Consider the following 14,854-nt stretch of genomic DNA (forward strand, 5'->3'; position numbering starts at 1 on the left):
TCTCAGAAAACAGAAAGCAAGATGAGTCTAAAGACTGCGGCAAAGTGGCCCTTATACACCATTTAATTTACTCGGAACCAAGGCTGAAAACTTAAAGGAATATTCCGGATTCAAAATAAGTTCAGCTCAATCGACAGCATTTGTGGCATAATATTGATTACCAGAAAAATTTATTATGACTCGTTCCTCCTTTTCTTAAAAAATAAAAAGCAAAAATGTAGGTTACAGTGTTTCACTAGCAATGGAAATTAATTCGGACAATAAAAGTGAACATGGCCAATTTGTGGACGATTTAAACAGAAATTTGAAGCTTATAATTTTATGAAAGCACTTAAAACATGTGTATTATTTGAGATGTATAGTTGTTTAAATCGTAACTTTAGGCTTTGTTGACAGTACATCGTTGTGGTATCGAAGCTTTAAAACTTGCTATTATTTTAAACAGAAAATGTTAGTAAGGGATTTATTTACACATCATTTTACAAATCCTTTGTCTTGTGGTTATACTTTGAAACAGTGAGTATTTTAATGTTAAATAATTGGCAATTTACATTGTAAGTGCCTCACTGGAACCTAGATTTGTGCTTTTTGTTAAAGAAAAGGAGGGACGAGTCAATATTATGCCACAAATGCTGTCAATTGAGCTTAACTTGTATTGAACCTGGAACATTCCTTTTTAAACTTACCTAATTTTTTTTTGGGGGGGGGGTCAAGAGACGCCATGTGAGTTTTGGACGTGTGAACTGCGAGCTCTGCACACTTTTTCTAGTTTTAATATTATTAATGTCATAAACCAATGAGATTCGATACATCCTGCTCCATAACTGTTCAAGGAGGACAATTTGTCAAATAATTCAAAATCCTCGGGCTCTGGAGATATTTAAAGACACTTTTGTGTTCAAGCTGACACCCCTGAGCAGCAGGCCCTGAGCCCGGGACTCAAATTGGTCAGAGAAATGAGGGAAATTTGGAGAGAAATGTTGAACATGTCAGCAATGTTGACGAAGGTCGTTGCTGACTTGGAGGATCTTGCTGTGGTGGTTAATAGAGTGGGGGATGTCGAGAAACGATTTTCTGGGGTCATCTGCTAATCCGCAAGTGACTAAGGTGGAGCGTGTCTGGGAGAAGTTGGAGAACTTTGAGAAACGTAGCCGACAGAATAACGTCCATATTGTTGGAGTTCCTGTTTCCGAAGAGGGTCAGGATATGGTGAAATTCCTGGACAGGCCTTTTCTGAGTCTGCTCGACATAACGGGCAATAAGCTGGAAATTGAGGGAGCTCACAGGGTTCCGGCTATGCGATCTGCTGAGGGGAGACAGGCCCCGATTAATTCTGGCCAAATTTCTGAGATCATCCGATAAAGATCTTGTTACGCAAGGCGAGGTGTAAAGGAAAAGGTTTTTCTTAGAAAAACCACAGCATTTTTTTGTTTCCAGACTTTGCTTTTGCACTGATGTTCCCGGCCAAATTAAGAATATATCCTAAGGATGGCCATAAAACAATAGCATGTCCCCAGCAAGTGATGTCCTTCATAAAGTAATTGGAGTGATTAGGTAATTTGTTGCACCCATGTAGCAGCCGAATAGGCCAGCTCACTGAACATGTTTGACTGTCCGAGGAAACTGAGCGGCCTTTTTTTTTTTTTTTTTTTTTTGCTTGTTCTGCCTACCATATTGGAGTTTGTTTTGTGGATGAATCTACACGTTCATTGTTTTTATTCTGCCTATTGGCTGGAGTTTGTTGGACAGCTTATCTTTTGTTTGTGTAATTCTGTCTCACAAGATTTTTATAGAAGTAGCAGGCTTGAGCAGTCGGATGGCAGAGTTATCACGGGGGCTCTCGTAGGTGTACATGGACTGTTTGAGTTTAGATGGATGGACGCTGGTTGGCGCTGTCGTGCACAGGGTTAATACGCACGTTTATCTTTTTTCTGTTTGTTTGGTTTGGAGTTTTATTGTTGCACTAATGTTGGAATATGGTCTTTATAATTTAGTTTTTGACACACAATCTATTTTTTCTATTATGTCAAAATGTTAATATGAGTGGATTGTCTCTCTCCACGTGGAATGTGAATGGGTTGGGGCACTTAATTGTAATTTCTTACAATTAAGGTTATTTCTCTTAATTGTAAGAAATAAAATATTGTGTTTCTTCAAGAAATGCATCTTTCCCTGCAGGAAGCTGAACAATTTGGGAAGATATGATATGGACATGTTTTCATTAGTGCTGGCTCAAATAAGAGCAGGGGAGTCATTTCATTGATAAGTAAACATCCACAATTCAAATGTCTCATCTACAATTCAAATGATAAATTAGGAAGAGTCATTATTGTTTTGGAGAAATTTAGGGAAAGAAAAATAGAGAGAAGGTGTGTGCGTGTGCGTGTGCGTGTGCGTGTGCGTGTGCGTGTGCGTGTGTGTGTATTTATCACTTTGTGGGGACCAAATGTCCCCATAAGGATAGTAAAACCTGAAATTTTTGACCTTGTGGGGACATTTTGTCGGTCCCCATGAGGAAAACAGCTTATAAATCATACTAAATTATGTTTTTTGAAAATGTAAAAATGCAGAACGTTTTCTGTGAGGGTTAAGTTTAGGGGTAGGGTTAGGTTTAGGGGATAGAATATAAAGTTTGTACAGTATAAAAACCATTATGTCTATGGAAAGTCCCCATAAAACATGGAAACACAACGCGTGTGTGTGTGTGTGTGTGTGTGTGTACACTAAACTTCTCTCTATTTTTCTTTCCCTGAATTATATAAAAAAAAATGTTTTGTCTATAATCATGTAACAATGGGGGAGCACATGTTGTTGAGGGTCAGGTTGGGGATTGGGAGAGGTAATAGTGGGGGTTTAATGTTGATTCTGTGTGTATATGTTTTTCTTTTCTTTGGTATCTATATGAATCAATAAAAAAAATGCAATCAGAAAAGGTTTACCTAATTTTATTTCCTGCCTTGCCAGCACTGGTGTTTCCTTCAGGAAATGTAAATCTAGTTTGATATTAATTTGCAAGTGTTCTGCTATTATCAGTTTGCCAATTGCAAGCTCTAACACAAAGTGTTTTGTTTCTCAGCATCAGAATATGGACTGTTTCTGTCAGACGAGGACCCCAGGAAAGGGATCTGGCTGGAAGCAGGCCGGACGCTGGATTATTACATGCTTAGAAATGGGGTAAAATCTGTGATCATCTGTGTCTCCACTCAAGCTGATTTTACAAGCTCCTGACAAATGTTCTGTGACTTGTTTTCACACTCTTGTCTTGTTTTGTGACGCATCGTTGCACACTTCTTTTTTGGTGCTGAAAGATGAGAAGAGGTTCCTCTTAACCACTCTGCTCTTGGTTCTTTTTATAGTTTGTACTTGTGTCTGCGCATGTGTGTGAGAGGGAGAAAGGCTCCTCATAGTGCAATGTGATTTGAAGTTTAACTGATTGTTTGTATTTGTTTACACACTGTGCTTATGTGAAGGAGTGTTGTGTATAGCTAAATGCTTGTTCCCAGAAATATATGCATGTTTGGATGTGGGTGAGTGGTGTAAATTGTGAAGTGTTAAATGAAGCTTTCATCAATAGTGTTCATCTTTTGTTGATCAAAAGGATTCTTCCTCACTCATACACACACTCAGTTTAAAATTTTGAATTTTGCATGCAAAGAAGGCTTCTCTCTATCCTTTACTCTGTTTCATTCTATCTCACTCAAACACACTCACATTCATTACTGTGCTTGTGATAAGACATCACTGCATTAATATTCCTCAGACATTCTGTACAGAGATTTATACAAGGCTCTAACCCTAGCTATTAAATGTCAATGTCTTCAATTAATTTCAGTTTGAATCATTTGATGTACAGACGTCATTTAAACTTTTACATTTAGTAGATAATTTCAGCCTGAAGTGTTCCATTTGTTTTTTGTTAAACTTAAGTAATATATGATTAAAGTTTGAAAATCTACCACTGACTGCCAGAATGTTCAACCTTCTAAATGTAACTGACAGCAATGATGTCATCATGATGTTTGCATACTGAATTGAGATTGGTCTTCCTTGCATATATTTATCCATTTATATCTGTTTTTACTCTGCAGTATGCACAGTGCTGATCCTTCATTCTTTCCAACTGAAAGCATGACTCATGCTGAGTGTAATGTCAACGACAAACCTGCTCTGATGCAGCACAGAACAAAGCCTAAAACCTAAGCTTACCTAAAACTTTAAAGGGGTAGTTCACCCAAAAATGAAAATTCTCTTGTTTAATCACCCTCATGCCATCACAGATGTGTGTGACTTACTTTCTGCAGAACACAAGCAAAGATTTTTAGGAGAATATCTCCGCTCTGTAGGTCCATACAATTTTTAAAAGTTCCACAAAGCACAAGGCACCATAAAAGTAATCCATAAGACTCGAACGGTTTAATCAATATCTTCTGAAGCGATCCAATCGGTTTTCAGTGAGAACATACCAAAATGTAATTTTTTTTTTACTATAAATCCTGACATCTGCAGTCTCCTTGGTGATAATGATTTCAAGCTCAATTGCACTTTCTAGCACCATCTAGCGCTCTGCTCATGCGTCAAGCGTTAGGAAGTGTTATCGTTATTGAAATCATGATCATTCTTAGAGCCTGCAACGACAAGATGTACAATAAAAAATGTGTTACATTTTGGTTTAATTTTTCAATTAACTGTTATTTAAGGCCATCATGTGCGGCCTTGCAAACATTTGCATTCCTGATGGAAATACCAATGTAGTTTCTCTCTCTTATAGGATATACTGGAGTATAAGAAAAAACAGAGACCACAGAAGATAAAAATGCTGGATGGAGCAGTGAAAACTATTATGGTGGATGATTCCAAAACTGTGGGAGAACTGCTTGTCACTATCTGCAGTAGAATAGGTCAGTGAAACTCTTGTATACATACACACATGTTTTCAAAGGCCAATAACAAGTCTGTAACTGTGTCTCCTTTTTTCTTCCAGGAATCACAAATTATGAAGAGTACTCTCTCATTCAGGAGGTGGTGGAGGAGAAGAAAGAAGAAGGGACGGGCACACTGAAGAAAGACCGAACTCTGCTGAGAGAGGAGAGGAAGATGGAGAAGCTCAAAGCGAAACTACACACAGATGATGACTGTAGGCAACATATCAGACATGTTTACTCTGTTAAATAATATGGTAATAAACAATATATTGCCTAAGAAAGCCAGTTTTGTATAGTCTTATCAATGATTTACTGGTCTGCCACAATTATGTAATGTATTTTGATTAAATTGACAAAATATATATTACATTTATAATTATTGAAATATAACTATTAAATCATTATAGATTAAATTATTGTTATTTTGTGGGCTTTCTCTGCAAATAATTATGTTTGCAATTAAGGGCGATTTAATTTTATGAATTAATTAGCATGTCATGTAACTAATTTGTTTAAAAATATAAATCGATTGACACCTCTAATTAATAGACATTAAAGAGAAAGTGAATGGTAGACTCCTGTAGAAGCCATGTTTGTTTGTGTCAGCCTTTTTCTGTTGCTATACTGTGGTCATTTAGCTATCTCTGTAGTTCTAAAGGGTCCACAATAATTCAATAATAACATTCAGTCATACATGTCTACAATTGCTTAGGATCAAGGTTGATATTTGTTCCCTATTTTTCTCTGTATTTATTTTTTCACTCTTTCCCAGTGAATTGGTTGGATCATGGGCGTACATTCAGAGAACAGGGAGTTGAGGAGAGCGAAACTCTGCTGTTGAGACGAAAGTTCTTCTACTCCGATCAAAACGTGGACTCGCGAGATCCTGTGCAGCTCAATTTGCTCTACGTGCAGGTCAGCCAGTCACTGTTGTTTTATAGTGATGTGAGGTGAAAGCCACAATCAGTACCTAACGGTCTTGGCTTGGTTCCATTGTAATCGCTACTGCAGTGATATTGACGTAAATGGTGGGTGTTTCCATGGTTCTCTACATGCCTGTTCAATGCAGTCTATATGCATTGAAGTGCTGTAAATCTGTTATTGACACATGCCCCTAAAAGCCACTGCGAGTACTTTGCTATATGTTGCTATATGCTAAATATTGATCTGTAAAGTACTGCAGCCCCCATTACCTTTCTATCATCTCTAAGCTCTCCTCCTGTCAGTGAGTTGGTTGTTTATCTGGAGCATTTCTGCTGTGAGATGTCTAAAGTCTGGGCTTTATTAAAAAAATATATATATTTTTGCGTGTGTTTCCCCAGGCACGTGATGACATATTGAATGGTTCTCATCCAGTATCGTTTGAAAAGGCTTGTGAATTTGGTGGCATTCAAGCACAGATCCAGTTTGGGCCTCATATAGAACATAAACACAAGTCTGGATTTCTGGAGTAAGACAGCACCCTAGTTCATGATTAAATGTGCTTAGTCTTTACTGCCCATCTGCTTTATAATCAAGAGGGCTGCATTATTAAAAAGCTACTATCAAATCAGTGAAATTACCAAAACATTTGTAATGGTCATATGGTCCATTTAGTTAGTATGAGCTTAACAAATTTAAATGCAATTTTTATTTTATTTAGTGCTTGGGTATGCATAAAACATTTAGACTTTGTATAACTTTAATGCTCATTTGCTCATGTTCATTAAATTGACAAAAAAATGTTTGCACTTTGTGCATTTTGTTCAGTTTGAAGGAGTTCTTGCCTAAAGAGTACATCAAACAGAGAGGCGCAGAGAAGAAAATCTTTCAGGTAATTCTCATTTATTCTGCTCTGTGGATATAAAACAAAATTATAATTTTACACGCAGCCACCTGTTTATCAAATACCTCACTATTTAAGCATAGAAATAATGGACAGTATAAGATAAATTAATTTCTGTTTAGATGAATAGATGTTGATTGTTTGGTATGAATCTGACAGGAGCATAAAGCTTGTGGTGAAATGACAGAGATCGAAGCTAAAGTGAAGTATGTGAAGCTTGCAAGATCTCTCAGAACATATGGAGTGTCTTTCTTCTTAGTGAAGGTAAAGTGTGTGTGGGGGGGGGGGTACTTTACATAATACAGGCTTTGTGTGCTTACCTTGAAAAATAACATTTCATTGTTTTCTATGTCCGCTCATGATATTGTAAAGGTGTTTTTGAGATTAGCAGTCTTTCGTCACAAAAATCAGTTAAACATCAAGGATACATTTCTTTTCTTCAGTCTAGAATTTTCTTTTGTATATGCATTGCCAATCAGTGTTGGTGAATGTGAGCTTTCATCATCTGAAAGGAATTCCACCTCCAGATTTCTTCCATCTCTTCCATTCACCCCCCCTTTTATATTCCTGGCTAGTGGTCATCTGCATGACTCAAAGTGATTGCAATTCAGCTCTGCTTGAGTTGTAAAGTTAAGGTGAAGCAGATGTCTGCAAGTTCTCAAAACACTTGAGAGATCACATATTACTGATTTAATTTTGTTGTGGCTATTTATCCCATATACACTGTCTTATTATGATCTCTATTTATAAACTTCAAATGTTTCCCAGTTTTTCTGAATTCTGAAATACACTGCAGAAATTTGAGGTGTGAAAGATCAGCTCTGAAACTCAAAAGTGAAGCTCATCTCATTCATCTGCTAACAGCTCATAGAGAGGGTGTGAAAATGGACACAGATAAGCGTAATAGAATCTGGGAGGATAGAGGAAGAGTGTTATGGAAAAGGTGTGGAAAAAATCTTGGAAGATAAATTTGTCTGCCAAGCAAGTCTTAATTACACTAGGGCTGCAACGGGAAAAAAAAACGTCTTATATTAATGATCATATATTCCAAATCTTGCTCAATGTTCCCCTTCAAACAATGGGAAGTCTATATAATGTATGATATGAATGATGTGCTAAAAGTGGGTGCTAAAATGGTTTAAAATATAATGTAGGCAAGGCAAAAATAAATAAATAAATGAACAGTTTTAAATAAATGTCTTTTGAAGTTTTGATTTAAACTGTTTTGTTGCTTTCAACGATAAAAAATCTGTAATTCTTTACTCACCCACATGTGTTCCAAACTCCATTTAACACAAAAGGAGATGTTTGGCAGAACTTAAAGGCTAAGTCACCCTTCACTTTCTAGGCTCCTTTTTTCCATAGAATGAAAGTGAAGGGTGACTTAAACCTGATTTATACTATGGAAGAAGTCAAACTTTTTTCTCCTGGACGAACTAAACCACCCTAGGCAAATAAAGATGAAGCCATGCGGCGTCATTTTTAAATTGGTTTGTTTAGGGTGTTTTCACAGTGTTTAACGTACTGTTCTAGCCACAAGTAAAGCCAATAATGCAAGTTTTTCTCTCTGTTGTCCGCCACTTTTAGTGCTGTGTTCTTTGTTTTATTAAACTTGTCACGGAACCTCTTCCACTTTTAAAAAAATATAATCGCTCCCTACTCATTTTACATGGCCACGCTGTTTGTGTTTCAAATCATGTAAAGTTATTGTTAATATAAATATAATTACTTGTATTGCAAGTGAATATTTTGATACATTTTAAAACAATTGTAATAAATTATGAATTTATACACAGTGATAGTGTTTTTCTGTACTTGTGACTTTGAAGATGAGATCACATTTTATGACCAATTAATACAGAAAACCAGCTAATTCCAAAGGGTTCACGTATTTTTCTTCCCACTGTATAAGTAGGTCATTGTTTAACATTTAATGACACTTGAGGTCACTGGCTGTTAGTGTAGCTGGCTCGCTGTTATGATGAGCTTTGATTCAAAATAGTGAATTAAACTTTTTATGTTGGTTTTTCAGGAGAAAATGAAAAGCAAGAATAAGCTCGTCCTGAGGCTGCTAGGCATAACCAAAGAATCGGTGATGCGAGTGGATGAGAAAACCAAAGATGTCATTCAGGAGTGGCCGCTTACTACAGTGAAGAGATGGGCTGCCTCACCTAAAAGCTTTACACTGGTACTTGCATAACAACATACATATCCATAAGATACTGGACTTTCAAAAGGCTCAAATAGCTTAAGATGCTTCAGGAAAGCACTTGAGATATTAGTGGGGTGGGGTCTTTTCATTTTTCCCTCTGAGGTTTTCAAACTTTTAGCTTTGATTAAATAGTGTTTGTGTTCATGTGCAGGATTTTGGGGAGTATCAGGAGAGCTACTACTCCGTGCAGACCACAGAGGGTGAACAGATATCTCATCTGATCGCTGGTTACATCGACATCATCCTTAAGAAGGCCAGTATTCAACCATTTTCACTGCTTTTCTCATGTGACCTGTGATGCATTCAGTTTGTTTCATGTGCTTTACCAGAAAGAGAATATGTACTTTCCTAGATTATTAAGTATTTTTAAATCACAGATTAATGGTATACATATTAACAGTATTCAGAGTCTTGTCTGTAAATGTATGTAAAATGTTTGTTCATGGCTGTTTTGTTCTACAGAAACAAAGCAAGGACCGTTTTGGCTTGGAGGGAGATGAAGAGGCCACAATGTTAGAGGAATCAGTATCTCCAAAAAAGTAAGGCATACACGAATCTCTCAAAAGCAGCCTTTTTGAGTCCGCAATGATAAGAACCATATCTCCTTTCATGGCTTTGTAATTTCTTGCCTGTTATCTTCAGAAATACTTCTGTAATCAGAACAGTTCAAGAGGAGGAAAATAAAGGAAAATAATGTGGAATGGTTTTACACAGTGGAACAAACAACAGCAACCTTATCTCAGTCTCTAGTTATCCAGAGTTATCTAGATGGAGCTAAGGTTACCTATTCCACACTCTTTTCCATACTCTCGACCTGTTTTAATGATTGCGAATCTGCAGTTGTTGAATAAATCATGAATGCTTTAGTTTTAGCTAGAATCTGAACCAAATAGCTCATACATTCATGTCACTCCTGTATCATTCTTCATATCTCTGTATGTCCTCACTCTCTCGTTTCTTCTTGAACAGATCTACTATATTGCAGCAGCAGTTTAACCATGTTGGACGGGTAGAGCATGGCTCAGTGGCACTGCCTGGAATCTTGAGGTCAGGGTCTGTTGGCCCAGAAACACTGAACATGGGTACCATGCCTTCTCCACAGCAACAAATCACTATTGGACAGATGCATCTTGGACATATGCCACCACTGGTGAGGACAAACACAAACAAATGCTTGTATTCATGGCCCAATTAATGGGCCAAGCCAGTATTTTACATTGGCCATATGCCGCCCTGCTATCATTCATTTACAGCTGTCATTGTTTACATCTATAGATCAAATTGTGAATTGTATAATTTTTGTCACCCTCAACTGGCTGATCAGAGTGCAGCCCAACAAGCACTAGTGGGCACCATTAATAGCAGTATGCAAGCAGTGCAGCAGGCTCAGTTAGACCTGGAGGTGGTGGAAGAGCTGCCACCACTTGGAGATGATATGGTGAGAGAATACATGTACACATGTAGATGTGCTTGTGTCGTCTTGACCCTTTGCTTTTACCTTACTACACTCTTGTCCTTATTACCACTCTCCATTCTTTCAAATCTTTCCTTAAGGCTTCTAAAATGTGGATTCAAAACAAGATGGATGAGTCCAAGCATGATATTCACTCTCAGGTGGATGCCATTACAGCAGGAACTGCCTCTGTGGTCAATCTTACTGCTGGTATGGCTTGACGTAGAATACATAACCAACTGAATTAACCCTTAAATGCATGGGCATTTCTCCAAACCCTCTATTTGGGTCTTTTGAGACCTTACACACCTCTATCACAAATGGATCTACAAAATGCCCAGATAGTGTCAAATATTTTCAAGACAAATAGAAATTAATAGAATAAAATATATTTTGACGTTTTATTATATCAAAAAGATTATGCAAAAAATGTTGGACAGATTCATTTCTTCCACACTAAAATTTCATGAGACTTTACTGGCTGTCAAAACCACATTGAGCGACACACAACACGTAAGCTACACATAAGTAACACAAGTATTTCTCATGCATTTGTTGAGTCAAATTAGATGCACAACTTACATAATTTCAGTAGTACACCCAAATGGCAATAGTCAGATCACACTATTCATGTGTTGAACTTGATATAGTTTACTTGCATGTTGTTTCTTCATCGAATAGCAATGTCAAATATAAATCAAGTCAATCACTGAAACAACAGCGCCACCTTAAGTAAAAATAACTTGTATAGTATGTGTACACGTGGAAGACTGATAAATCGTTGCACAAAAAATAAATGTGATATAGTATTTATTTGCATGAATATAGTACTCATTCCTCTTGTAATAAACAAATAAATAGATATCCTGTGATAGTAATCATATATAGATATGAAATAATCATAAAAATATAATTTATAGAAGTGCAAAAATATATAAATAAAAGAAATGGCACTATATCATACCTAGGGTCCCTAATGACCCTATACACTTTTTGTACTTAATCATAACTTTTTTTTTGGGGGGCATTTTTATTTTTATTCTTTTTGTGTGTGTGTGTCTGTGTGTTACACTATTTATAAGAGAGAGAGATTGAGAAATACTAAGGGTTAAAGTGGGTTTAAGGGATAAACTAATTAAATTATTGAGGCCCTTTCACAACAATTTCATGTTAATAAGAGTGTAAAACTTTGGTCTACCTAAATAAAATACTGCAGCCTGTTGGGAAAAAAACCCAAGCTTAAACCCTGTTCTTAGCTGGTCTGGTGTGCTGGCATTAGAGAGGATTTGGCCACTGATATCTGTTTGGCCACTTTAGGAGACTAGTTTAAACCAGCTAAGACCAGCAAACCATCTTAAACTGGGTTGAGTTGCTCAAGGTTTTTTTTAGCAGGGCGCTCTTGGCATTTTGAATATTGCCCACAATGTACTGATTGAGTCTACTGTTCCATTTCTCAGGTGACCCAACAGACACTGATTATTCCGCTGTTGGGTGTGCAATCACCACAATCTCCTCTAATCTGACGGAGATGTCAAAGGGAGTGAAATTACTGGCTGCACTTATGGAAGATGATGTAGGCAGTGGACAGGATCTCATGAAGGCTGCCAGAACTCTCACTGGAGCCGTGTCTGATCTGCTCAAAGCTGTGGAGCCTACATCAGGAGAGGTGAGGGGGTGTTGGAAATCCTATTTTGAATATTGTCCATTTATGTATTATCTTAGTGTCTCAACTCATATGATGCTTAATCATTTTGATAGTGCTGTGTAAAATGGTGTCAATATGTTGTAATGCAGCCACGACAGACGGTTCTGACTGCAGCTGGTAGTATCGGTCAAGCCAGCGGAGATCTGCTCCGACAGATTGGAGAGAATGAAACCGATGAGCGCTTCCAGGTACATTGGCTTTCACTCGTGTTACATAAAGTGTACATTTGTGTATTAGTGTTGCTCTCAATGTGAGACTGTGTGTGCATTTGTTTCAGGATGTGCTGATGAATCTGGCTAAAGCTGTGGCTAATGCAGCAGCCATGATGGTTCTGAAGGCTAAGAATGTTGCACAGGTGTCTGAAGATACCGTCCTGCAGAACAGGGTTATTGCTGCTGCAACTCAGTGTGCCCTCTCCACTTCACAACTTGTGGCCTGTGCCAAGGTAGAGAACACACACGCACACATACAGTATGCTTCTAATCCAATTTGATTTTTAAAACAAAGAAGCCTATCACCCTAAAGACCTTGCTTGTGTACCCAATGAAGCCAAGGAGGGTTGAGCGCAGTCAGTGCCTTGATAGGAGACCTCCTGATGGAAGAGTTGGTGATGAGGTGTTATTGAGTCTGTTTGGCTCCTAATGCCGGGATGACCGGGAGACTATACTGTAAAAAGACACCATCCTTTGGATGAGACGTTAAACTGAGTACAATCCTATACTGTATATGAATTGGATTAATCACTATTCTCTCCAGCAATAGTTGATGTGTGGTGGGCATTCTAGTGATCTATGGCTGCAGTCACATTATCCAGGTAGATGCTGCAGACTGGCGGTGGTTGAGGAAATTCCCCTTACTGTATGACAATTGTCCAGGAAAACAAATAAATTATTATTCATTATTAAAAAAAAATTAAAAACCTCAAATTATAATATATAATTGTTTAATAAATTCCTAAATATCCTACAATATCCATTTACCACTGTAAGGATTTGTTATTTCTTGTGTCTGACTTCTTCTTAATTCCTAAATAAACATTTACTCTTTTCCCCTAAAAAGGAATGTATTCATGAGATTCCTTCTTTTGCTTGTGTATTTATAATTTTTTTTTAGGTTGTTAGCCCTACCATCAGTTCCCCCGTGTGTCAGGAGCAGCTGATTGAGGCAGGAAAGCTAGTGAATCGTTCAGTAGAGGGTTGTGTGCAGGCCTGCCTGTCAGCCACCACTGATGGAGAACTGCTGAAGGCTGTTAGCGCAGCAGCTGGTATCGTCACACAGGCTCTCAGTGACCTCCTCACTCACGTGAGGAACTACGCCTCACGCGGGGAGCCTATCGGACGCTACGACCAGGCCACCGACACCATTATGATAGTTACAGAGAGTATTTTCAGCTCCATGGGTGATGCTGGTAAAATAAATGCATATTTGCCTATATTTAGAACTATATACACATGCAAGCTGTGTATTGGTTTTAACATTATGTTCTGTAGGTGAGATGGTTCGACAGGCTCGTGTTCTTGCCCAGGCAACCTCTGACCTGGTCAATGCAATGAGATCAGATGCTGAGGTGGAGGTGGATGTGAACAATTCCAAAAAGCTTCTTGCTGCTGCCAAACTGCTTGCAGATGCCACTGCACGAATGGTTGAGGCTGCAAAGGTATGCGTTTTTGTTTTGTGTGGTGGTGTTTTGTTTTGTGTGCCTTAGGGCACCTTCCCTTATACTTGATATTACAATGTGTTTTCGGTGATCTGATCACATTTGGATGGGACTTGACCACATTAAATGTCAGGTGTAAATGCACCCAAGACTCATTGTCATGGGATCACTGAAACCACTTTCGGAGGTGGTCTGTGACCGATTCTTGAAAATGTGTAAATGCGAAGGGAGTCCATTATCTGCAACCAGCTACATAAGTATTAAATTATGTACCAACATTTTCTGGCTTTAAAGCATTGTGTTGAGGGTTCTCTGCATTTTCTTTTTAATCTGCTTTCACCATATGAAAAAGGCAACCAACACAACTCATCTAGTCACCTTATTCCACTGTACAACACTCAGAATCTCCTGTTTCTATCCCCAAATTCTCTCACATCTTTTCCCCGATTGTGCTTTACAACTTTTTCTCCTATTCTCTTTTATTCCCTATTACATTAGCATCCAGTAGGAATGTTTATACTTTAGAGACACACAATTGTCCAGATACCTTATTATATATCTGTCAAAATGATGAAAATAATTTGATCCAACAATGTTTATTTTTTTAAGGTCAGTAAATTATGAATAATATCCATTTAAAACATGACCTCAAATTTAATATGTAAATTGCTTTTTCCATTTTGCATGTGAGTGTAATCGGATCTATCTGATCATACTGGAACCACATTGGAATACATGGTGTAATCCAGCTAAAGAATATCCAGATACTATCCGAATATGAAAAGCATGTTAATGCCTGGTGCAAAAGGGCGCAAAGTGTGTTTGCAAACTTTTAATCACATAGATATAAAAGCATAATAATTCAACAACTATACATTCACAGATGTTTCTTGTATTTTTTAAGATCTTATGCCACATTAAAGAGAAATTTTAATCCTAGAATATTTATTCTAGCAATCAATACCACTCTCACAAGTGTGTTTGAACATTTAATATTAGTCTCAGTAATATTCTTTGCGATAATGTAGTATCTAGATCTTTTTTTTTTTCTTATCGTTGTTTATTCAATGGCTTTCAGGT

General features: G+C 37.6%; 1 protein-coding gene across 1 annotated transcript in view; it reads left to right on the top strand.

Annotated features, from left to right (window-relative positions):
- The window catches only part of tln2a (talin 2a), an 89,170-nt gene that overhangs the window by 38,837 nt on the left and 35,479 nt on the right, over nucleotides 1–14,854 (top strand). The window contains 18 exon segments of the mRNA XM_052151232.1: nucleotides 3,077–3,174; nucleotides 4,769–4,898; nucleotides 4,982–5,134; nucleotides 5,695–5,837; nucleotides 6,245–6,372; nucleotides 6,672–6,735; nucleotides 6,907–7,011; nucleotides 8,780–8,935; nucleotides 9,111–9,212; nucleotides 9,422–9,498; nucleotides 9,929–10,109; nucleotides 10,284–10,397; nucleotides 10,514–10,622; nucleotides 11,870–12,078; nucleotides 12,207–12,305; nucleotides 12,395–12,562; nucleotides 13,231–13,525; nucleotides 13,608–13,774. Of these exon segments, the coding sequence (XP_052007192.1) occupies nucleotides 3,077–3,174; nucleotides 4,769–4,898; nucleotides 4,982–5,134; nucleotides 5,695–5,837; nucleotides 6,245–6,372; nucleotides 6,672–6,735; nucleotides 6,907–7,011; nucleotides 8,780–8,935; nucleotides 9,111–9,212; nucleotides 9,422–9,498; nucleotides 9,929–10,109; nucleotides 10,284–10,397; nucleotides 10,514–10,622; nucleotides 11,870–12,078; nucleotides 12,207–12,305; nucleotides 12,395–12,562; nucleotides 13,231–13,525; nucleotides 13,608–13,774 (2,498 nt within the window).

Source organism: Xyrauchen texanus, chromosome 2 (genome assembly GCF_025860055.1).
Source record: "Xyrauchen texanus isolate HMW12.3.18 chromosome 2, RBS_HiC_50CHRs, whole genome shotgun sequence".
Taxonomy (NCBI): Eukaryota; Metazoa; Chordata; class Actinopteri; order Cypriniformes; family Catostomidae; genus Xyrauchen; species Xyrauchen texanus.